Genomic DNA, 21,485 nt, shown 5'->3' on the forward strand with positions numbered 1-21,485 from the left:
ATAAAAGAAAGATCCTGCATAAAAATTTTAAGAAGAAAACTTGTTTTTCTATAATTATGAACACGATAATAATTAATATATTGCAAAGATTTGGGATTATAATCATTTTTAAAACAAATTATACAATATATTTATTATTTAAATCATGATTAGAAATTTGTTTTGGGAAGTTAAATCTTAACCACTTAAATTAACTTATGTTATGCATCACTAATCCAAATAAAAACTTGAGGAAAATGGAGAGGAGTCGGATACAAAACTTATTCAGATATTCAATTATCCTAATTTGGGCTACTTTTCAGAGAATGTTGCATCTCAATGTATCTAACTTAAAATATGATACAAAATTTTTAATTAATGAAAATATATGTAATAATTTGAAAATAAATATAGAATTAGTTAATATGATATAGATGTATTATTGTATTTCATAAATATAAGAGACTTCTACTTTGTCATTTTGTCAGTCCAACATCCCAAAGATCCAAATACTTAAATAAATTGATGAATATCCCTTAAATGTATAAGACTTTATTTTTTTGTTATTTTCTCAGTCAAACATTTCAAAAATATAAATCATAAATTCATAATTAACTTTTTACTATATTAAGACTAAATCAGATTGAATTAATCCAAATATTAATGGAATAGTTATTATAATGATGTCACACTTCATTTTCTGACACTATAAAAGCCCAATCATTTGTGTTCTTTTAGGGAAAACATCAAATAATTCTGAATTTTGATACACCAAACATGGCTAGAAAAAACATTATTTTAGAGTATACTATAGTGTTAACATTGTTGGCATTTTGTTTTTTGGTAACAGAAGGGGCACCTCAGGGTGCACTGGTAACTCAAATCCCTGGCTTCACTGGCAAATTGCTGTCAAAACATTATGCTGGGTATGTATTCTTTTTGTGTTTTTTGATGAAAAGATGTAATAAACTTTATTTTGATTTTTGTACCTTTTTTTTTAAATATTATTTGAAATGGGTTTTCAGGTATGTTAATTTAGATGAAAGCCATGGCAAGAATATGTATTACTACTTTATTGAATCTGAAAGAAACCCATCAAATGATCCAGTTGTTCTTTGGCTTAATGGTGGACCTGGGTGTTCAAGCTTTGATGGATTTGTCTATGAGCATGGTAACAACTTCAATTCTTAATTTTACTGGTTGAGTTGAATTTGAGCGGGTTAAAATATTTTGATCGTAGATGATAAAACTCTAATCGATATACTCGATTAGACAAAAGACTTGATTTTTTTACAAATGCCTATATTTTGTAATGAATAGTGTAACAGTTGAGTCTTGTGTTCTATACATTGCAGGACCTTTTAATTTTGAGTTGGGAAAGGCAAATGGTAGCTTGCCTATTCTGCATAACAATCCATACAGTTGGTCTAAGGTTATTATTTGTGTTAATTCTACTTTTATCATATGCTTACATTTCATTAGCCACTCATTATTACTTGATTCTTCCAGGTTTCCAATATAATATATCTGGACTCTCCTGTTGGTGTTGGATTATCTTACTCGAAAAATAAATCCGACTATGAGACAGGAGATTTAAAGACTGCATCAGATACCCATTCGTTTCTCCTCAAGGTAAAACTATATANCCTATATTTTGTAATGAATAGTGTAACAGTTGAGTCTTGTGTTGTATACATTGCAGGACCTTTTAATTTTGAGTTGGGGAAGGCAAATGGTAGCTTGCCTATTCTGCATAACAATCCATACAGTTGGTCAAAGGTTATTATTTGTGTTAATTCTACTTTTATCATATGCTTACATTTCATTAGTCACTGATTATTATTTGATTCTTCCAGGTTTCCAATATAATATATCTGGATTCTCCTGTTGGTGTTGGATTATCTTACTCGAAAAATAAAGCTGACTATAATACAGGAGACTTAAAAACTGCAACCGAAACCCATGCGTTTCTCCTCAAGGTAACATTACTAGTTTTACGCTAGATCTGTCCTAGCTCGTTTATGGTTTCTACTAACTGATGCTGTTGCTAGTGGTTTGAAATCTACCCGGAGTTCCTCAAGAACCCATTCTACATATCTGGAGAGTCTTATGCTGGAATATACGTGCCAACTCTGGCTTCTGAAGTAGTAAAAGGTAATCTGGATCATAAATGAACATGTACTGGTTGGTGCTAGGCAGGGGATAAACAAACTAACCTTCTTCTTATGTTTTTTTAGGTATCGATGCTAAAGTAAATCCCGTCATCAACTTTAAGGTCAGGGCTAACAACGTCCATGTTTAAGGTATATACATTTCAAGATTTTAACTAGTTGTCTGGGCTGAAACTCTTTATGTTCTATTGTACAGGGTTACATGGTGGGAAATGGCGTGACAGATGAGAAGATAGACGGTAATGCTATTGTTCCATTTCAACATGGTATGGGCCTCATTTCAGATAAATTATTCGAGGTATTTGCTTCTTCTTGTGCTTGAATCATTTGACTCTTGAACTTATTTAGAATTCTAGTCTGTCAAAAAATATGTTACGAAGCAAATGTTAATGTATGTTTATACATTTACCACTCCAATATATTAGCAACTGGTCTCTGATTATTCTTTTTCATGCTCAGGATGCAACTGCTGCATGCAAAGGAGACTTCTACATCTCAAGCAGTCAGAATTGTACATTATTACTATTAAAAATTAGTCAGGTAAGGTGTTACTCTGTGATGCTTGATTCATTTTGTCGTGACAACAATTCATTGTTCTGTATTGGTCCAAATTCATTTTTTCTGCCTATTGCAGAAAGTTATGGGACTAAACATTTATGACATACTAGAACCGTGTTACCACACCCCTTTTAGCACCAAAAACTCAGAATTGCCAATGAGCTTTCGTAAACTAGGTGAGACAGAAAGGCCTCTTCCTGTCAGAACCAGAATGTTTGGCCGTGCTTGGCCTTTTAATGCTCCTGTGAGAGAGGGACTTGTCCCATCTTGGCCAGAGCTTCTCGATCATAATAATGTCTTTTGCACTGTAAGTCACTCTTGATTTTTTCTTTCCTTTTGTTTATTCTCATTAAGCGACACATAATCTGAAATGAAATATGCAGGATGATACTGTTGCTACTGCGTGGCTAAACAATGAAGATGTTCGTAAAGCAATTCATGCTGAACCAGTAAGATACAATTTACTCATCTTGTACTAACTTTAAAGATGATGATTTACTTTTACCAATTGGTGATCGATTTATGGTTCAATCTTGTGGTACAACAGGCAACTGTGACAGGTCCTTGGGAGCTATGCAAACACTTAAACTTCACTCATGATGCTGGAAGCATGATTCCCTATCACAAAAACCTTACAACTCAGGGTTATCGGGCACTCATATACAGGTTCAATAGATTACTGAGTCTCTTAACATGCATTCTTCTGTATTACTCGTGGTATTTAAAACACATATAAAGAAGAAAACTGATCGTCTATATGTATTTCCTGTATATTCTATCGACTAAGACACATTTGTTTGTTGCAGTGGGGATCACGATATGTGTGTACCATACACTGGTTCAGAAAAATGGACAAGTTCACTTGGATATGCAATCGTGGATGAATGGAGGCCTTGGTATACGAAAGAAAAAATTCAAGGGTATATTCGCAGTTTTCACCTACTAAATCATGTTCATGTTTTACTTCTCTAATGTGATCCAATTCTGTAAAATTCATACTAAATGCTTAAATCTTTTTTGCAGTTCCCAACAAGTTGCAGGGTATGTTCGCGTTTTCACCTTCTAAATCTTTTTCATGTCTAATGTGTTGCAATTCTGTAAAATTCATCTTAAATGCTTCAATCTTTTCTGCAGTTACACACAAGGTTATGCCAACAACCTCACTTTTCTGACTATTAAGGTATGTTTTTTATCAAGAAATGTTTTTTTTTTGTTTTCTATTTTTTCTTTGATTTAATTGATTGATTTTCGAAATCCTCAGGGATCTGGACACACCGTGCCAGAGTACAAACCACAAGAGTCGTTGTATTTCTACGACAGTTGGCTACAGGGCAAGAAAATTTGATTATATGAAGAATGATTTCAGAGATAAAAGATAGATTTTGCTTATTTCCTACATGAAAATTTTATAAAAGAGAAAAGAAAGGAGTGGGATATTTCATGATATATATTCTTGTCAGCAATAGAAATGATAATTTCACCTCACATCAATTTCTCTCCAGTATTCATCTTATATACTAGTACTAGCAATATATAAAAGTAATCTATCTACATTGTGATTTTCGAGTCGAGGGGTGGGGTGCCTATAAGCATTTTCTGGACCAAATTATTGACGATCGAAGTATTTTTAGATCAAACTTAGACATTTTTTTACCCTTTTTTTCATTTCTATAAACGAGTTTGTTCTCGTGGTTTGATAAAGACTGCTTTTACTCCACGTTCATGATTGCTTAGAAAATACTCTCGATAAGTGAACTAGAGAAAGTGGAATGATTTACAACTATATAAATAATTATAATTGATTTTTGAATTACAAATTTCAAACATCTTTGATTCTTTGAATTCGTATCTAATAAAATTATGCTATATGAATTAATCAAACGTGTCATATAAATTGAAACGGCTAGAAAAACAAAGTGATTTTTTCCGTATGTTGTAGCCATGGACAGTGAGTTATAATTATTTATGATGATATTCGTCGAGGCGTACACAAACGGATCCAAACCCGACAATTATTTTTAAAAATATAGTTTTCTCCTTCCACACTAGTGGAGAGTTTAGGGCACTCATTTCCCCCAAAATTGGTTAACATTCGAAGATGGCCGTCGCTAATATGCAGAGATTCGCCTCACGAATCGCACGAAACCCTTCGATTTTTTCAATTACTCGATCCTCCGCATCCTCATGTTCATCCCGCACCGGCTCCGCCAAAGTCGCCGATCGGATCGTCAAGCTCTTCGCCGTTGACCCTGAGGGCTGTAAACGGGAGATTATTGGACTCTCGGGCCAAACTCTGCTCAAAGCTCTAACCAACCACGGGTTAATCGACCCGGATTCACATCGCCTTGAAGACATTGATGCGTGCTCCTCCGAGTGTGAGGTGCACATTGCTCAAGAATGGCTCGAGAAGCTTCCAAAAGCTTCTTACGATGAGCAGTATGTGCTGAAGAGGAACTCTAGGGCTAGGGTTTTGAACAAGCATTCTAGGTTGGGTTGTCAGGTGGTCCTCTCACCGGAGCTTCAAGGAATGGTTGTGGCAATTCCTGAGCCTAAGCCATGGGATATCCCATAAAAGGTGAAAATGAATATTTTTCTATATCTGTGAACTGGAATTTTAGTGCTTTGAGCTAATAAGATGTGGAACTTATGGTACTTGATAGGCAATTTCTGTCAAAATTGTCTGAAAGTTGACACCTTTGTTCGTTTTAAATGAATACTTTCCCAATTCCTGTATGAGTTATTTTTAATATCAATCTGTCTTTGGTGGTATGACGACGCTTTAATTTACCGGTACTAGAATGGATTTGGTTTGGAATTTGGGGCTTTTGTATATAAGGTTTCAGTACAACCCATGTACTGTTTTGTGATATAATACAACCTTACCAAGTTCAAAAAAAAAAAAGAATGGAATTGGTTTGATAGAGTGAAGTAGATATAAAAGATTCATATTGCTGGTCCCAAGTCCCAACTAATTAGTGATTAAGGCATAATTGTTGTTGTGAGCTTGTAATTCCTCTGCAATCACATAGTCTGAAATTCATGTTTATGCCTTTGTAAAAATGGGTTACTGACTTGAGAAATAAGGCTACGACTAAATTTGGTGAGAGGTGGAAAACATCATCGCCTTTCTTGACCATTGATCGTCAGACCACCTGCAACTAAAGATTGCATACCACTGGATGTGCCTATAAAGAAAACTAATTGTAATGTAGTAGCTAGAGTGCTATTTACTGAGTATACTACGTCCCTGACCTTCTAAAGAAATAAGAATTATTGAGCGTTGTCGCGGTTAGCTGCAACTAAACATCAGGTGCTACTGGATGTGCCTCTATTTAGTTGTAGTGTATAAGCTAGTATTTACTGAGTAGATTATGTGCCTGACCCCTGAAGCAACAAGAATTCATTATGTTTAGTTATAGGCACGTACAATCTACTATTTACTGAGTAGATTATGTCCCTGATTCTTTAAAGCAACAAGAATTCATTACGTTTAGTTATAGGCACATATAATCTACTATTTTCTGAGTAAATTATGTCCCTGACCTTCTAAAGCAACACAAATTCATTCTATTGTGAGGAAATTCTCCTGTTTCAGTTTGCAAGGAAGTCACACCCCATAGCAGGAAGACATGTGGTGCCATGTCTGAGATCAAATAAAAAACCCTTTCGTAATTGGGAGGGTTAGGATTCTAATCGGGACCTTAGGGACAAGGAACTATCCCAGCTAAAGAGATTTTATGCGACATGCTTAAGAAAGGTAACAGAGTATCACTGCTCATACTAAATTCATTCTGAGAACTGGATAGTAGGCGGCCAATCAGTTGTAAACCTTGCCTAACATTCTGCCAGCTTTCTGTTTGTTTGAGGTTATGAGCATTGTCATGTGTTAGCTCTAGATGTATGTTTTCTTCTATTATTCTCCAGTATTCCCATCACTTCTGCAATAAGGCTTAGACCTGTATCTGTTTCTGCTGTTAGACGTTCATCTATTGCCGTACTGTCACAAAAATGTCATGCATCAAATTTCCTTTCTGAACTTTCTTTTGTTTTTTGTTTTGGTAAAGTAATAAATTTTATGAAGTGAAGGGAAAAAAAATATAAACACCCTTCTTTATGAACCTGAATCAGAGTACTAATATATTTTGGCCTGTCTGCCTACTTTCTTGAAATACTACTTGAGAGCAACAACACTTACCCCGTGTAATCCTACAATTGGGGTCTGGGAAGGGTAGTGTGTACGCAGAACTTACTACTTGAGAGCATCAACCTTAAAATATATTTATCATTGCATTAAGCATATCTATTCTTGTACTCATTGTCTATTGCCATTGCATGCGTTCTTTTAGCCATGTGTTCACTACATAGTTCTCTCTGTAATGAATGTAGACATTTCTTCCCAAGTCCTTCTTTACTCGTATTTGTGTCTATATACGTTCGAAATGTTTCGTTTTACTTCTATCAGACCAGCCTCCTTTTCACTGAGCCATATCTTCATGGTACAACTTAGATTTTCATATGTTCAGATCACGAATATAAAGGCACTTAGACTTATTTGGAAGAATGTAAACTTTATAGTTCAGCGGGTAAGTCAAGAAGCTCGAACTAGCAAATTCGATTTCAGTAGCCAGAAAGTCTTCAAAGTTCCACGTTTCAGTGTTCATTCACATAAAGCTCTTTAGCAGTAATTGTAGTACATGTGTAAAGGATGAGGTGATAAAAAGGTAGAATTGGGAAATAAAAATGGTGAGCTTCTTGGCTGGAGTTTGTCAACTCAATCCGATAACACAAGCTTGCAAGAAAAAATTGCACTGGCACATCTCATGACCTGTTTAAACATAGCAATTTGTATTATGCTTGCATATTTTTCATTGAGTTTCCCATTTACTTGGCATCTTGTTCTTGTGCTTATATATTTCCGTGCTGCTGTATTCTTTTCTGTGTTTCTGAATACTTGGAGTAAGCAAGCACTATCCAAAACCAATCATATCTTTGTTTTCGCAAGCAGTGGGATTTCAATTCCTATATACTTGACAATTAGATCTTCCGTTTGATCTTGGAGGATACACAGTTTGATCACATTTCTATCTCCGATAAGAATTACCTTGTGCAACAGACCAGTTGTTTATTGATGGTCAGTTGTGCACCCTCTCCTCTCCTCTCCCATTCAGTATGTAAAGACTATCTTAAAAGATAGAACTTGGGAAGCCAATATGATAAAGTTGGATAGATCCTTTTTAGTCGGTATGCATTGCAGACAAGTCAACAACGACCTAATTATTGGAACTAACCTATCTATCAGATTTATGGCTTCCACGCCAAGTGAAATGCAGTGGACGGTGAATGCAGAATGTAGTAGCTGTTAGTTAATGAAATTAGATTTCCGAAATTTCTGGATTAACAAGTTTGATGCTTCTGGTTTTTTTTCCTTTAACCCATGTTGAACAGGATAGACAATTGGTTTGTGGCCTCTTACTGTCTTTAGCAGTTAGGCATGAGCAACACACCCTCATACATACAAGCATGTACACATCTCGACTAATTCAATAGGCACTTGCACACCTAAAAGTGTTTTCGCTATATCTACCAACACAACTAACATTGTTTTTTGTTTGAGTTTGGCCGGTCATGTTTCATGGGCCAATTTTGCCACCTCGACAGCATTCTCTGGTCTCCTTAATCTTTGCAGCACATCCGCCATGAACCACGGAGTAACTCAAAATCAGATTTAAGAGTCCCTACAATGAATGAAAGGCCACTTATTACGACTTTATATTGTTGAATCTATCAATTTTTCCAACCTATATTTAGCTGGATGCATACTAGTACTTGTATAGTATACACACCACTATATTTTACGTGGTCTTAAACCTTTACCTCACGTCTACAGACATGAGTTCCACAATGACATATTTCAAGAGATGCCGTCCAAGCTCACCTACTCAAACGGAGTAACTACTTATACCCGATATTTATATCAAACTAAGCAATTAAAAATTAAAACGAGAATAACATATCACTAAAAAAAACAACATAAACACTAGTCTCACAAAGTGAGGTATAGGGATGGTAAAACGTACCCAAATCTTATTCCAATCTAAGAGATAGATAGGTTGTTTTGATAAACCTTCGATTCAAGAAAAACAATCCAAAGTTATCTAAAAAAAAAAAAGCAACTGAAGTACAAGAAATAACAATCAAACAAAAATAACAAATAAACGGCAACAAAACAACATAATAATCTATGTACAACAAATAATATAAGGTGCTATTATTGGTCCATATTATCTATTTCTCGATTGCTTAGACTATCATTTATCTATCTCCAAAAAATTTAATACACCACTAAATTGGAGCAATAAAGTTAGATTTGAACAAAGTGTACCTTTTAAAACGTCAAATATTTTGAAATAAATCTAATTTATGTTAACTAATAGTTGATACGGAATAATAATTAATAAAGTCACCAAGAAATGTGGAATTAGATATTCTTGAATCTTGTGTCTATTTTTATATCTTAAAAAGAATATCATTGATTCCACGAAATTAGTGGGGGTCCTCAAACCACCCTTCTTAATTTTCCTCCACCATTTATATCCCTTAGCCATTTATTTCTATCTTCTCAGAAATATTATTTCCCTTGTTATTTTCTCTCACATTTTCATGCTTCTTTTAACATCATCAATCCCAAACCCAAATCCTTTTTATACTAAAACCTTCAAAGGGTTTATTTTACATCATTCTCTTTGTAATTTCATCTAAGAAATGGACCCCGTAGAGCTAAATAGAATTTTCCAAATGTTTGATCGTAATGGAGATGGAACGATAACGAAAAAGGAGCTCAACGATTCGTTACAAAGCTTGGGAATAAACATTGAGGAACAAGAACTTGTTCATATGATTGAAAAAATAGACGTAAACGGAGATGGATTTATCGATATAGATGAATTCGGGACATTGTACAAGTCAATCATGGACGAGAAGGACGAAGAGGAGGATATGAGAGAAGCGTTCAACGTGTTTGATCAAAATGGAGATGGATATATAACGGTGGAAGAATTAAGGTCCGTTTTGGGATCATTAGGATTGAAACAAGGAAAAACTTTGGAAGATTGTAAGAGGATGATCATGAAAGTCGACGTGGATGGTGATGGGATGGTTGATTTTAAAGAATTTAGACAAATGATGAAAGGTGGTGGATTTTCATTAACATGAAATTTATTAGAAGAAAGAAAAAGAAAAGGGTATATACTTACTTGTGTATATATATCCTTTTTTTGTATGTGACCCTTTGAAAGAAGCAATACAAGTCATATTTCTTTAATCTTGGATTATTTACTTTTTTAATGAATAGATATGCTATTCAAATTAGCTTAAACTTTTAAATAAGCTAATTGAAGCTATATTCAAAATAACTCGCTAATAAATATCATCTAAACAAGATGAACATGTTATATTTTTATGCGCTAAATTTAGCACACCTAACAATTAGTATAAGCAAATTATGTGTAAAAGAATATTAGAAGTAGTATTTACCAGTTTCCGACCGTGTAGTTTCAAGTTTTACAGGTGAAACACCCTAACAATGTCTTAGAATTTAAAGCTCCGAGCCAAAGTGGCTATTTGTTAAAAGATTCACGAGTGATGGTTTGGGCCTTCAAATTAGACCATACTAGCCCAAGTCCATTTGCTAAGTATCCAATTTAGACCCATTTAGCTATTCCCGGAGACTAGTTCCCCGTCGGTCACCAGAAAGTGTGAAAAATGCTCCGGCGAGGTTTCTTCTTTCCGGCGACGCTCTGCAAATCACGGCAGCTACAACATCTCTTCTGCTGCCGTTTCATCTTCCAACCCGTTTTACCTCATTCCGTTCCCCAGCAAACCAGGTACTATTTCTTCAAATTCTGAATTTGTTTCTGCAAAAATCATGCATTTACACTGATAACTGCTTAATTTGAAGTGATTGTGCTAATCTCATGATGATATGTTAGTGTATTTAATGCAGTATGCAAGGTTTTTGAAAGAGAAGTCATAGTTGGGCCACGCTTAATCGTACAAAAATGGGATTTTGGATTGATAAATTCGGGCCGGTATTACTGTACGGCTGGCAAAGCTGGGGAAGGGGAAACGTCGAATGGCGGTGGTAATGATGTTGTTGCTGAGAGTTCCGGTGAGTTTAAAGAAGATAAAATCAAGAGGAAGAAACTGAAGGGTAAAAGACAGGTTGTGAAGTGGTTGAAGTTCTTCAGGTGGAAGAAGAAGAAAGAGCTCCAAAGGATGACAGCTGAAGAAAGAATCCTTTTTAAATTGAGGAAGGTAATGCTTTTCTTGTAGCATGTTATTTAGTCTAGTGGAAGTTTTGTAAGATGATGTTTGAAGTAAACCGGTACCTATGCTGGTGAAGGTCACAGGTACTTGTGGAATTAGTCGAGGTATGCGCAAACTGGCTTGACTCCACGGTTGTAAAGATAAATAGATGATGTTTGAACTTTGAACTACTTATGCTGCACGGGTTTTGGTAGCTTCAATCTGTTTGAAATACCATACTCTTTTGCGTTTGACAACTCTTGAAATTGTCTTAGCTTGTGTATTTCCTTCGAATGAATCAGTAAGCTATACCTCAATCTCTACCTAATTAAGGTCGGCTATTTGAATCTTCTATATCCATTTCACTGTATCTGGCATCATTTCATTCCAATACTCATAATATTAATATCCCCTGCACTGACATTCAAGTCTATAGTGTGCCTAAGAAGAATGTCTTAACAAATATGGATCTAATGCAAGTGTAAGAACAAATAAGTCTTGATCCCAACTAGTTGGTATCTTTAATATAGATCCTTTGGTTAACCTTTTCCTGTTTTCTGTTAAATCTGCATTTTTTCCTAGAGATTGTGGGTCTTTTTGTTTATATGCTTTATTCTAATTAAAGTTTATGGGAAAGGACTAGTTATCTAGATATGCCTGTTCTAATCTTTTGTTTCCTGAAAGTATTACCCTTTGCCATTTCTGAACCTAGAAATTATGTGTTCCTAATATATGACTTTGTTGAGGTTGAATAATTTAATGGACTATCGGTATCAATCTAGTCAAATCAAAATGATATCTCAGTTGTGCTGATTGTGGTGTCATTTGCACGTCTAGAACTGTTTTTATTGATAGTTGTGACATTAGTTTCTTCACTTATTTACTTGCCAATAGATGCTAAAGAATAGATTCTTTGGATTATTACTTTATGGCAATTTGGGATCCAACACAATTATGGATGGGTTGCGCCACCTACTTTATGTTGACTGTCAAATACAATTGAAGTATTTAGGGATTGCAAAATTTCATCTTTCTAGGCACGGAAGAAAGAGGAGAGGCTTGTTGAAGCTCTTAGGAAGGTTGAGCCTAAGGAGGTATCGGAAGCTACTCATGACCCAGAAATATTGACACCAGAAGAACACTTCTACTTCCTGAAAATGGGGGAGAAGTGCAAGAATTATGTACCAGTTGGAAGACGTGGGATATACCAGGGTGTGATCCTTAATATGCATTTGCATTGGAAGAAGCACCAAACTCTGAAAGTGGTGGTGAAAACGTTCTCTCCTGAGGAGGTTAAGGAAATTGCTGTAGAGCTTGCAAGATTAAGTGGTGGAATTGTTCTTGATATCCAGGATGATGACACCATTATAATGTACAGAGGAAAGAATTACTCTCAACCACCAACTGAGATAATGTCTCCAAGAAGTACTCTTTCCAGGAAAAAGGTTCACTTACTGTCTGCTAACTTTTGTGTATGCTATTATGTACATTCCCACTTTTTCGCGCTCTTATTTTTGTTATTGCCCCTTTACACAGGCCTTGGATAAATCTAAATACAGAGATTCCTTAAGAGCTGTTGAGAGATACATTCCACGTCTGGAGCAAGATCTTGAGCTGCTTTGGTTGCAAGCTGAAAATGAAATTAATGCTCCTAACAAGAATCAAGAGGTTGGCCTTGAGAAATTTAACCTTGAACACCGTTCAGATCAGCAAATTGAGGCATCTGATAAGCTCAAACGGATAATGGTTGAAAATGAAGAACAGGGTGAAGAAAATGATTCCATGGTAGATACAGATATATGCTCAGATTCTGAAGATCTTTCAGATATTTTTGAGACAGACTCTGAGGAAGAGCATGAAGAGAAAGCTGAAGAACCACTATATTTGGATGTGTTTGAAAAGTTTCCAGTGCAAAGTAATGGAGATGAACAGGATTTCGAGGAGCATTTGCGTCAAATCTCTTCTAACTCGAGGAAAGAGAAATCACCAGGTAAAGATGTCGACACACCAGATCTTGATGAGGTTGATAAGATTATTCTGCAAGCTGCATCACTTTTGAAGAAACGGAAGAGATGAAAAGTGGTTTATTCGTTAGCAAAAGTTCCAAGCGAGGTTTGTTAAGTGAGAGGGATGGTGGCCTGTTATAGTCAATAGTTTGCAGCAGGCGTGAAGCAGCAATCTTTATCCATGTTCATCATGGTGGTTCCCTTCTCGCCCCTGCCTATAGAACTCTTAGGACTGAAGTGGTGAAAATGTGCAGTTGCAGCTGTTAACTTGTCCTCAACGAGAGCCCAGACACATTGTGGTAGAGGAACACGCGTGACAAAGTTGTTTTGCTGAACAAAGACGACTACAACATTAGCAATTTCATTTTGGGGTTCCTGGACAATAGGACTATTGTTTTCCAAGGGTTGATTCTTCCCTAATCCAGAGTGGAAGTTCATAAGTTTGAGCAGTCCTAGTGTGGTGCCATTTACAGAACTCTTACCTTTACGAGTCTACACAAGATAGAACTTACTCATATCTGATATTTACTTCGTGACTATAGTAAATTATAATGGTTTGGTTAAAACTGCATACTTCAAACGCGTAATTTATGTAGTTTCTCAGAAATGTATGAAGTACGAAGTTGATGATTGCCATTTCTTTGTTTTTTTTACTGTGTTTAGTATGTCATAAGAACATTTCTACGAAAATGTATCCTTGTGTTGATTTTGAGGTACTGAGATCTTGTTGAATTATTAGTGCATCACTTATTATATGAAATAGAATCTGTGCCAGATTCAACATTCAAAATTCAAACTTAATGAGTTCGACCTTTAAGATTGTTAGCACTTAAAATACTTTACTTTTGAAATTGTAGATTCAAATTTGATATTTTTTGACATCGGATATACAGAATTTGGATCAATCCATTGTCTAAGTAGGCATTTGACCATAGATTCCAAATATTTGAATTTTATTTGAAACTTATGGTACTCTTCTTCTCCTTGATCTTCAGTAATCATGATTCGAATTATTGATCATCAAAATCTTCACATAACAGATGAATACTTTAATTTCACAATTTAGATATCTTTGTAGAGAATTCCTCTAACCCTAGCCAGCCGTTCTCTAAACAATTAAGAGCATGTTTCTACATATAAAATAATATAAAGACTTTGAGTTTAATTAATTAATGAACCGTTGCTAGCACCCCTTTCTAGATATATATATTAAGCACAAAAATATTTTTATCAACACATTTGCAACATGCAGCACCCCAGTGTCAGAATACTAGTTCCTTTGGGTGGTCAAAAAGACATAATAATTGAACTATGTGATAATAACACATGTCTAAAAAATCATGCTCACACATATCACTTTTCTTTTAGATATTGAAAACCATAAATAGAACACATTGCTTAGTTAGAAATCACATAGATAGTAGATTTAGAATGCGAAATAAGAATTTAAAATTTATGAATTTTAATAATTTTTAATATAGTAATTAAAATTATTGAATTCGATAGAATCTGTAGTTGATATTTTAGTTACGATTCTAATTTTTTGTAAAAATTGAAAAAACGAGGCTTAAATTTCGAATATAAAAAGTAAATTAAGTAATAATGGTCCCAAAATCGGCTTTGTATGCACTCGTTTGTCCCACCAACCATTATCTTACTTTCACAACAATATAACTTTAAACTATAGAGCAGAACTTCTTTATAACAATATTATTTGTTCAAATATTTTTTTAGCGGTTATAACAAGATGATGTTATAAAATTAATTTCCATAAAAAAAGAAAAATAATTTATAAAAATTTTCTAAAGAAAATTATTTCCCATTACCATCCAAACAGAACTGCCAGAGTCACGTGCCTTTCTCACGTGACTCCAAATCTTTACTTATTTGTATTTCAGGGCTGTACTCTCTCAGCTTCTCTACTCTCTCCCCTTTTCTTCTTCATCGCCGGTAAGTCAACTCGCACTGATCTGAAAAATTCTTAAGAGTTACCCTTTTGTAATTTTCTGTATTTTAATGGATTTTTTGAGCTATTTTAATGATTTAACCAAATGGGGTGCTAAAGTTCATGTCTTTATATGCATGTTTCAAGAATTATGTAAATTTTGGATTTAATAGTCATTATAATGTTTATATGTGAATAAAAGTGACTGAGAAGTGTGAAAGTATCCTCCTTTAGGGTAATTACTAGTATATTTTGTTTGTACTTCTGTTTTGTGCTACATTTGCCTGAAAGTAAAAAAAGGGATCTTGTTTTCTGTCATTTGTGGGAATTGGAATTTTAGAGATTTTGACCTTAATTTTCGTTTTTATATACTATAGGTTTTTTTTTTTTTGTTACTTTTGAAAATTTTACTCTTTTTTTTTTTTACCAGCATTAGTTTTCCTGATTTAGAGACCTAGTTGTGTTTAGTATTAAGGGAAATGTTTTGAAATTATTTCCTGGAAAAGTTTTTCAGATGTTTGGTTGGTGATTGGTTGGTGAGTGGAAAATATTAGTTGAGGATCGATGTTAATAGCTTGTTTGACCATGTTTTTGGGAGACCATAAGTGTTTATTTGAAAAAAGTGAGGTGTTTGGCCAAGCTTTTGGGAGAAAATAAGTGTTTAATTGTTGCTCAAAAGTGTTTTCTAATTTTATTAGCCAAACACAAATTGTTCCCCACAAAAAGTACTTTTTTTGGAAAACACTTTTCAAAATAAGTTGATTTTAGAAGTTTGGCCAAACATGTTATAATTGTGAGAATTAAATTATGTTTTGTTTTGGGAATTTGATGAAATTTCTTAATTATTGAAAATAATGTTCAAGTGTTGTTTGTAGCAAGTATGTGGATTAAGAGTTGCGATATTTGTTAAAAGATGATTTTTTTATGCCATAGGTGAATTCTTTTGATGGAATTTTTTCCATGAGAAGTGTTGCCCAATAACTCCTTTAGTGAAATACTTTCTAGGAAATTGTTTTCCTCCTTTACCATACACATTGGAGAATCCCTAATTTGACTTCTTCACCAGAATAATATGCAGTTGAAAAGAATGGAACGGATACAATGGTTTCACATAGTCAAGTCCAACTATTTTGTAGTTGAGGCGTAGTTGATTGATCACTTCCACTGATTTCACTATGATTCTTGTATTTTCCTTTTGTGCCCCGATTCCTTATAAAAAATTTAATAGCTGTTGGGTAGTTTCCGTCTGATTTTTGATAGATCGTCAAATTAGAGTTCAACTTATACTTACAAGTGAAGTTAGATAGGAATGTGAAAATTGTGGAGTAGCTCATTGAGTAACACCTTCTCTAATGTATGTACTTTGTTCTTTCTGTGAATTGCAGATCACAGGAAAGGGTCCTCAAGTCAGGCACTGAGAAAAAATGGCAAGCCAGGGAGAAGCTCACCCCTACGTCCCGCATGATCTAAAATTGCCTGGTTTTGTTCCCCTATTCCTCTCACAGTCAGAAATTGTTGGTGTATATGGCATCTCATCCTTACTGGTTGTGGTGTTCATGTGGATATTCTCAGGTAATTATTCAATGATTATTGCATGACTGATTTATTCTCCTCTTCTCATCTTCTCCTTATATAGTAATTCGCTTAGTATCCTATTCTTCATTTTTACTGCTACCTATTGCTTCATTTGCTTTGTTAGTCTTGCTATTTTGCTGTCATTAATTTCTTTTCAATCCTGATTACACTTCTTTTGAGCCGAGGGTCTATCCAAATCGGCATCTCTATACAATAGGGATAAGGTCTTCTTACATCCTACCTTCCCCATATCCCACTTGTGGGATTACGATGGGTATGTTGTTGTAATTGCAGGCAGTCTTGACCATAAAAAAGAGAATCTAGTTTGATGTTAATATCAACCCACAACTTTACTGACTTGTGAATGGGATTAAAGAAGATATTGAACCCTAAAACGTCGAGTTGTACAGCTTATCCTATGCCTCAATCAGGACTTCAAGCAGTCTTGACAATTATTTCACTTCTCAATTAAGCTCATGCAGCCCCTAAGTGTTAGTTTCATGTACTCAAAGTTTAGTAGTGAATGATAAATGAGGACATAAATTACTATCATGTTGGTCTTTTCTATCTAGTTCTATACTACATAATTTTCGGCTGCATTAGTGTTATAAATTTCTATATGCTAAGTCCATCTTTTTCATTCTCCATTGTGGCCACGTTTCGTTTTCTAACTTCATTTCTCCTTCTTTTCCTTGCTAGGGTTTGTTCCTAAATTATCAAAGACTGACAGGGTGCTCATGTGCTGGTGGATTTTCACGGGCCTAACCCACATGGTCCTTGAGGGATATTTCGTTTTTACTCCAGATTTCTACCAAAAGACTAGTCCTGTTTACCTTGCTGAAGTCTGTAAGTCTCAATTTTGCAAAGTCTTCTTACAAACAAGAATAGTTCATTTGTATTAGGATATGTTTCTAATTTGGCCTATAAAAGTACCAACACAAACAATATATTGCAGGGAAAGAATACAGCAAAGGTGATTCAAGATACGTAGGCCGAGATGCTGCAGTTCTTAGTGTTGAAGGGGTCACAGCTGTCATAGAGGGGCCAGCATGCCTTCTTGCAGTGTAAGTATCATTCTCAAGCGATATTAACTTGTCATGAACCTTGAGACTGTCAGAATCAATGTGCTTATCCTAAGGGGTTACTTGTTCACATTCTAGTTATGCATGGACTTATAATGTACCGTATGTTATGCAGGAAATAACAATGAAGGATTGTATTGCAGTGAGCATTAATCATACAAGGAATAACTTAACTAATAATAATATACAGGGAATATAATTTTGATAAAGTAATAATACAAGGAATATAATGTAACAGTTACTTATTTTAAGGGTATTTCTCTCCTCGTAATGCTAATCCACTGTTCTTATTCCACACTTTATCCCGCATAAAATAACATGTTAATTGTCGGTATTTTTTTATAGCGCCAACCAAACACTACATTAGATTATTGGGGATTATTTGTTCTTATACAATCATCCAAATGCTGCATTTAATTATGCGGATTGTTTTTCTTGGATAACTGTGGTGTTCGAGTCAGTTTGCATGCATCTCTACTAATTTCACGTGGTACCTTCTACCTCTCATAAGCTCATGTACCGGGTAACTCGGTCCACCAAGGCTTTGGAAAGTTGGGAAGAATTTTTTTGCCTCTGGGATTTGATGCTGGGATCATTTTGACTAAATCCTTTCAACCAAACTATTAGTAAAAGCATATGGACGAGGCAGGAAGAATATATTCAAGTTTGCTTCTGTAAACCTCATTGTTCTTTTGGCATTGGCAGGTATGCTATAGCTACTAAGAAGGCATACAGGCACGTACTTCAACTATCCATTTGTTTGGGGCAGCTCTATGGCACGGCTATATACTTCATAACAGCTGTCTTGGAAGGCGACAATTTTTCTACAAGCCCCTTCTATTACTACGCTTACTATGTCTTTGCAAATCATTTCTGGGTTTGGATACCAAGTCTCATAGTGATCCACTGCTGGAAGAAAATATGTGCTGCTGTCAACGTCCACGAGCAGAAGACCAAAACCCGCTGAGGTGATTCTAAACATTGATATCCAAAAGCCTCAACTGAATAACATTGTCACGATTCTATTTCTTTGTATGGTTGTTGAGTTTAATTGCCTTCATTAGAAACAATACTGGAATGGAATATTATCTCTGTTCTAGAAATCTGCTCATTCCTGCTGAAATATGCCATTCTATATCTATGTTCTCCGTCTATATTTCTTAATTCAGCGTCTTGTATACTAACACTACCAGGTTGCATGAAAGAAAAGATGAAAGAAAACGGTATGATGCCAAAATAAATTCTGCATTTCCGCAATTTGCAACAACGAATAAAATCTGAAGATTATTACTTACAACAGCCTCTCTACTCCTCCATATGAGGTAGTGGTAAAGTCTGCATACACTCTACCCTCTCCAGACCTGAGATTTCACTGGGTATGTTGTTGTTGTATTACTTAAAAATCACTGCACTATGCATTGATGTGAAGAATGTACACTTGAACAAGTTTTATCAAGAGTTTACGTGATCTTTGAGTTCAAAGTTTGTGTGATTGCCTTAACTTTTGTAAGTAAATTATTATTCAATGAATGTAATTGTGTATCTTATTTCAATTATAATGAGTGGCTAAACCTCATTAGCAAGGGTTGTGGAATCCATGACGACTTGACCTAAACAAAAGATGTTTACGAAATAAAACATGTATTATAATTATATAAATTATGAGTTCTTTCATCTTAATTGATTTCTAATGGTTGCAAACATTAGGTTTTACTTGTTTGAGTTATAATGTGCAAAGCATAGGTAACGAAGATTTGAGATATAAAAACTTGCCTAAGATTAACCAACTTCGACTAAATGTCATTGATTTGAGGTAACACTAAAACTACTAACAATGAGGGGATCCTAATTGGAAGATTAGAACTCACCTGGAGAAAGAGAATGTGAAAAATCCCCTGGTGTGCGTTGGAAGATACAAGGTAAATTTACATTGATGATGCAAAAAATTATTACATTATTAGTGTATAAAATTTAAATACAAAAAAAAACCATAGAATTTCATAAAAATGCAACAATTGAAGGTTTAAGTGTATTTATGTTACACGAAAATGAATATCATTTTGCATATTATATGATAAACATATATAATTTTCTTTCTAGAGATTAAGGGCAATTGATAAGACGGCAGCTAGTACAAACCAACCTAAAAAGAAATATCCCACTAGTATTGTTGGTTCCACATCTTCTGGCTCCTGTAATTATGTTCATATACAATTAAAAAACGTAAAGTATCATTGATAACTCAGGTTATAATCATTTTCTTGTCTGGCTGTAGGAATAATTAATTTACAGTATGTTTGGTGAAAATGTTATCTTACTTATTTTCTAATGTTTGATAAGTAACTAAGAAAATATTATCCCAACAGACTTTTTTAAAAAAAATAAAAAATTAAAGTGATGTTTTGATATAATAATTACTCCCTCCGTTTCAAAAAAAATGACTTCCATTCCTTTTTATTCTGTTTCAAGAAGAATGACCTCTTTCTTTTTTTGGTAATATTTTTAATTTTGATTTTCCACGTGACATGTTTAAAGTCATAAGATTAAAGGGTAATTTTGTACATTTGACATAATTTTAATTTAGGACCACAAGATTCAAAAGTCTTATTTATTTTTTTAAATTTCGTGTCAAGTTAAATTAAACCATTCTTTATGAGACGGAGGAGTATTAATTAAGTGATGGAGAAAAGAGTAGTACCTGAGGAGGAGGAGTCCCCGTAGAGGGCGGAGTTGGATCAACCTCAAATGGCCATTTGTAATCATCCGGTGCTTCGCTCCTTACCAAACTCCAATCATACAGCCTTCTCTCCTCTGGTGTTGACAAAATTGAATATGATTCCTATATATGTCAAAAGATAAATTAATCTCTAAAACTTTGTTTATTATTAATAGAAATGAAATTAATACTTTTAGGAGTTGAAGCTTCTTGTTAAGCTCTTCTTCTACCAATCCCTCATTCATAATTTCTTCAACTTTTTTCTTGTACGCAACTGGAACCTATATAGATATTGTACGAATACAAGTCAAACACTAAGAACAAACATCAAATGAATTAATGGGTGAAAAAGAGAGAAAAACAAAATTAAAGAGATGCTTTTGTGTGGACCTCAGCATATGAACATTTTCTTGAAAGTCCTAGTATTCCATAGTGATCTATATCTGTTATTGCTGCATTCTAAAATGTAACTTATTAGTCAAATGAAGGACAAAAATAAAAAAAATCATAGTAGTTATAAAATCTTCTTTCAAGACTCTTTTGCAGTGTCAGGTTAGTGATAAGAAAAGTGAATTGTAAAAATCAATGAAATGGAAGAAAGCACCTATGCCAAGAAGAGCTTTTTCGACGTTAAGAGCAGAGATAATAGAAGGGGGAATTTCAACAGGTGAGGTTTCATCTGTGCCTATTGCTGAGGCTGTGTCGCTGCTGCTGGAGTTTCCAACTATTAAAACCAATTTTCTGCTCTGTTTTCGGAAACTTATAAAACAAGATATATTGGAGGCTATGTAATTTTGAGTTGTAATTGTTGGCAACTTTTGGGTGTAAATGTTGGGAGTTGCAGCCATCCTGGATATCTTCTTCTCTATATTTGTTTTCCTTTCTTCTTTACCAATTTAGATAAAAAGGATGGCCAATTCAGCACCTTTCATTCCCAATCTATTACTATTAAATTAACAATATCTTTCTTTGTATAAATTAAATAGACAACAAAGTCGTTGTAGTATAGTGGTAAGTATTCCCGCCTGTCACGCGGGTGACCCGGGTTCGATCCCCGGCAACGGCGGTTGCTATTTTTTATGATGAAAGTTCAGTAGCCAACCAACTGAGCTATTAAAATTCTCCGGATTTATACATTTTGAGAAAGTA

At 34.6% G+C, this 21,485-nt stretch overlaps 6 protein-coding genes and 1 non-coding gene across 7 annotated transcripts in view; 6 read left to right on the forward strand and 1 right to left on the reverse strand.

Annotated features, from left to right (window-relative positions):
- The window catches only part of LOC125872048 (serine carboxypeptidase-like 20), a 32,671-nt gene extending 30,538 nt beyond the window's left edge, over positions 1–2,133 (forward strand). Inside the window, exons 15-16 of the mRNA XM_049552707.1 lie at positions 1,836–1,958; positions 2,031–2,133. Of these exons, the coding sequence (XP_049408664.1) occupies positions 1,836–1,848 (13 nt within the window). The 3' untranslated portion in view covers positions 1,849–1,958; positions 2,031–2,133. The remainder of the gene's footprint in view (positions 1–1,835; positions 1,959–2,030) is intronic.
- Positions 2,134–4,705: 2,572 nt separating this feature from the next.
- Positions 4,706–5,476, forward strand: LOC125874207 (uncharacterized). Its single transcript, XM_049555051.1, has one exon. It carries the CDS (start codon positions 4,807–4,809, stop codon positions 5,278–5,280), a length of 474 nt encoding a protein of 157 aa, XP_049411008.1. The 5' UTR covers positions 4,706–4,806; the 3' UTR covers positions 5,281–5,476.
- Positions 5,477–9,401: 3,925 nt separating this feature from the next.
- LOC125873762 (calmodulin-like protein 3) lies at positions 9,402–9,944 on the forward strand. The gene has a single exon (XM_049554623.1). It carries the CDS (start codon positions 9,471–9,473, stop codon positions 9,918–9,920), a length of 450 nt encoding a protein of 149 aa, XP_049410580.1. The 5' UTR covers positions 9,402–9,470; the 3' UTR covers positions 9,921–9,944.
- Positions 9,945–10,414: 470 nt separating this feature from the next.
- Positions 10,415–13,766, forward strand: LOC125874659 (uncharacterized CRM domain-containing protein At3g25440, chloroplastic). The gene is made up of 4 exons (XM_049555651.1): positions 10,415–10,591; positions 10,697–11,021; positions 12,050–12,457; positions 12,549–13,766. Exons 1-4 carry the CDS (start codon positions 10,470–10,472, stop codon positions 13,086–13,088), a joined length of 1,395 nt encoding a protein of 464 aa, XP_049411608.1. The 5' UTR covers positions 10,415–10,469; the 3' UTR covers positions 13,089–13,766.
- A 1,076-nt stretch (positions 13,767–14,842) lies between these two features.
- LOC125873275 (probable 3-beta-hydroxysteroid-Delta(8),Delta(7)-isomerase) lies at positions 14,843–18,814 on the forward strand. Its single transcript, XM_049554176.1, has 5 exons — positions 14,843–14,968; positions 16,349–16,535; positions 17,238–17,384; positions 17,494–17,602; positions 18,326–18,814. The coding sequence occupies exons 2-5, from the start codon at positions 16,388–16,390 to the stop codon at positions 18,585–18,587; spliced, it is 666 nt and encodes a 221-aa protein (XP_049410133.1). The 5' UTR covers positions 14,843–14,968; positions 16,349–16,387; the 3' UTR covers positions 18,588–18,814.
- Positions 18,815–19,537: 723 nt separating this feature from the next.
- On the reverse strand, positions 19,538–21,219 carry LOC125873080 (NAD(P)H-quinone oxidoreductase subunit U, chloroplastic). The gene is made up of 5 exons (XM_049553944.1): positions 20,941–21,219; positions 20,727–20,788; positions 20,528–20,617; positions 20,319–20,459; positions 19,538–19,812 (listed from the first exon to the last, which is right to left on the reverse strand). Exons 1-5 carry the CDS (start codon positions 21,182–21,184, stop codon positions 19,717–19,719), a joined length of 633 nt encoding a protein of 210 aa, XP_049409901.1. The 5' UTR covers positions 21,185–21,219; the 3' UTR covers positions 19,538–19,716.
- A 111-nt stretch (positions 21,220–21,330) lies between these two features.
- TRNAD-GUC (transfer RNA aspartic acid (anticodon GUC)) lies at positions 21,331–21,402 on the forward strand. The gene has a single exon. It is a non-coding gene; the product is annotated as a tRNA-Asp (tRNA).
- Positions 21,403–21,485: the final 83 nt, after the last annotated feature.

This window comes from Solanum stenotomum, chromosome 8 (genome assembly GCF_019186545.1).
Source record: "Solanum stenotomum isolate F172 chromosome 8, ASM1918654v1, whole genome shotgun sequence".
Taxonomy (NCBI): domain Eukaryota; kingdom Viridiplantae; phylum Streptophyta; class Magnoliopsida; order Solanales; family Solanaceae; genus Solanum; species Solanum stenotomum.

Bases quoted from the DNA above. Each gene is read 5' to 3' on its own strand.
- LOC125873275 (XM_049554176.1), top strand. From the start codon at position 16,388: ATGGCAAGCCAGGGAGAAGCTCACCCCTACGTCCCGCATGATCTAAAA. The intron at 16,536-17,237 runs GTAATTATTCAA...TTTCCTTGCTAG, and splicing joins GTTCATGTGGATATTCTCAG to GGTTTGTTCCTAAATTATCA. The intron at 17,385-17,493 runs GTAAGTCTCAAT...AATATATTGCAG, and splicing joins TGTTTACCTTGCTGAAGTCT to GGAAAGAATACAGCAAAGGT.
- LOC125873080 (XM_049553944.1), bottom strand. From the start codon at position 21,184: ATGGCTGCAACTCCCAACATTTACACCCAAAAGTTGCCAACAATTACA. The intron at 20,789-20,940 runs GTGCTTTCTTCC...TTTAGAATGCAG, and splicing joins AAAAGCTCTTCTTGGCATAG to CAATAACAGATATAGATCAC. The intron at 20,460-20,527 runs GTATTAATTTCA...TGACATATATAG, and splicing joins AGAAGCTTCAACTCCTAAAA to GAATCATATTCAATTTTGTC.
- LOC125874659 (XM_049555651.1), top strand. From the start codon at position 10,470: ATGCTCCGGCGAGGTTTCTTCTTTCCGGCGACGCTCTGCAAATCACGG. The intron at 11,022-12,049 runs GTAATGCTTTTC...TCATCTTTCTAG, and splicing joins TCCTTTTTAAATTGAGGAAG to GCACGGAAGAAAGAGGAGAG. The intron at 12,458-12,548 runs GTTCACTTACTG...CCCTTTACACAG, and splicing joins GTACTCTTTCCAGGAAAAAG to GCCTTGGATAAATCTAAATA.
- LOC125873762 (XM_049554623.1), top strand. From the start codon at position 9,471: ATGGACCCCGTAGAGCTAAATAGAATTTTCCAAATGTTTGATCGTAAT.
- LOC125874207 (XM_049555051.1), top strand. From the start codon at position 4,807: ATGGCCGTCGCTAATATGCAGAGATTCGCCTCACGAATCGCACGAAAC.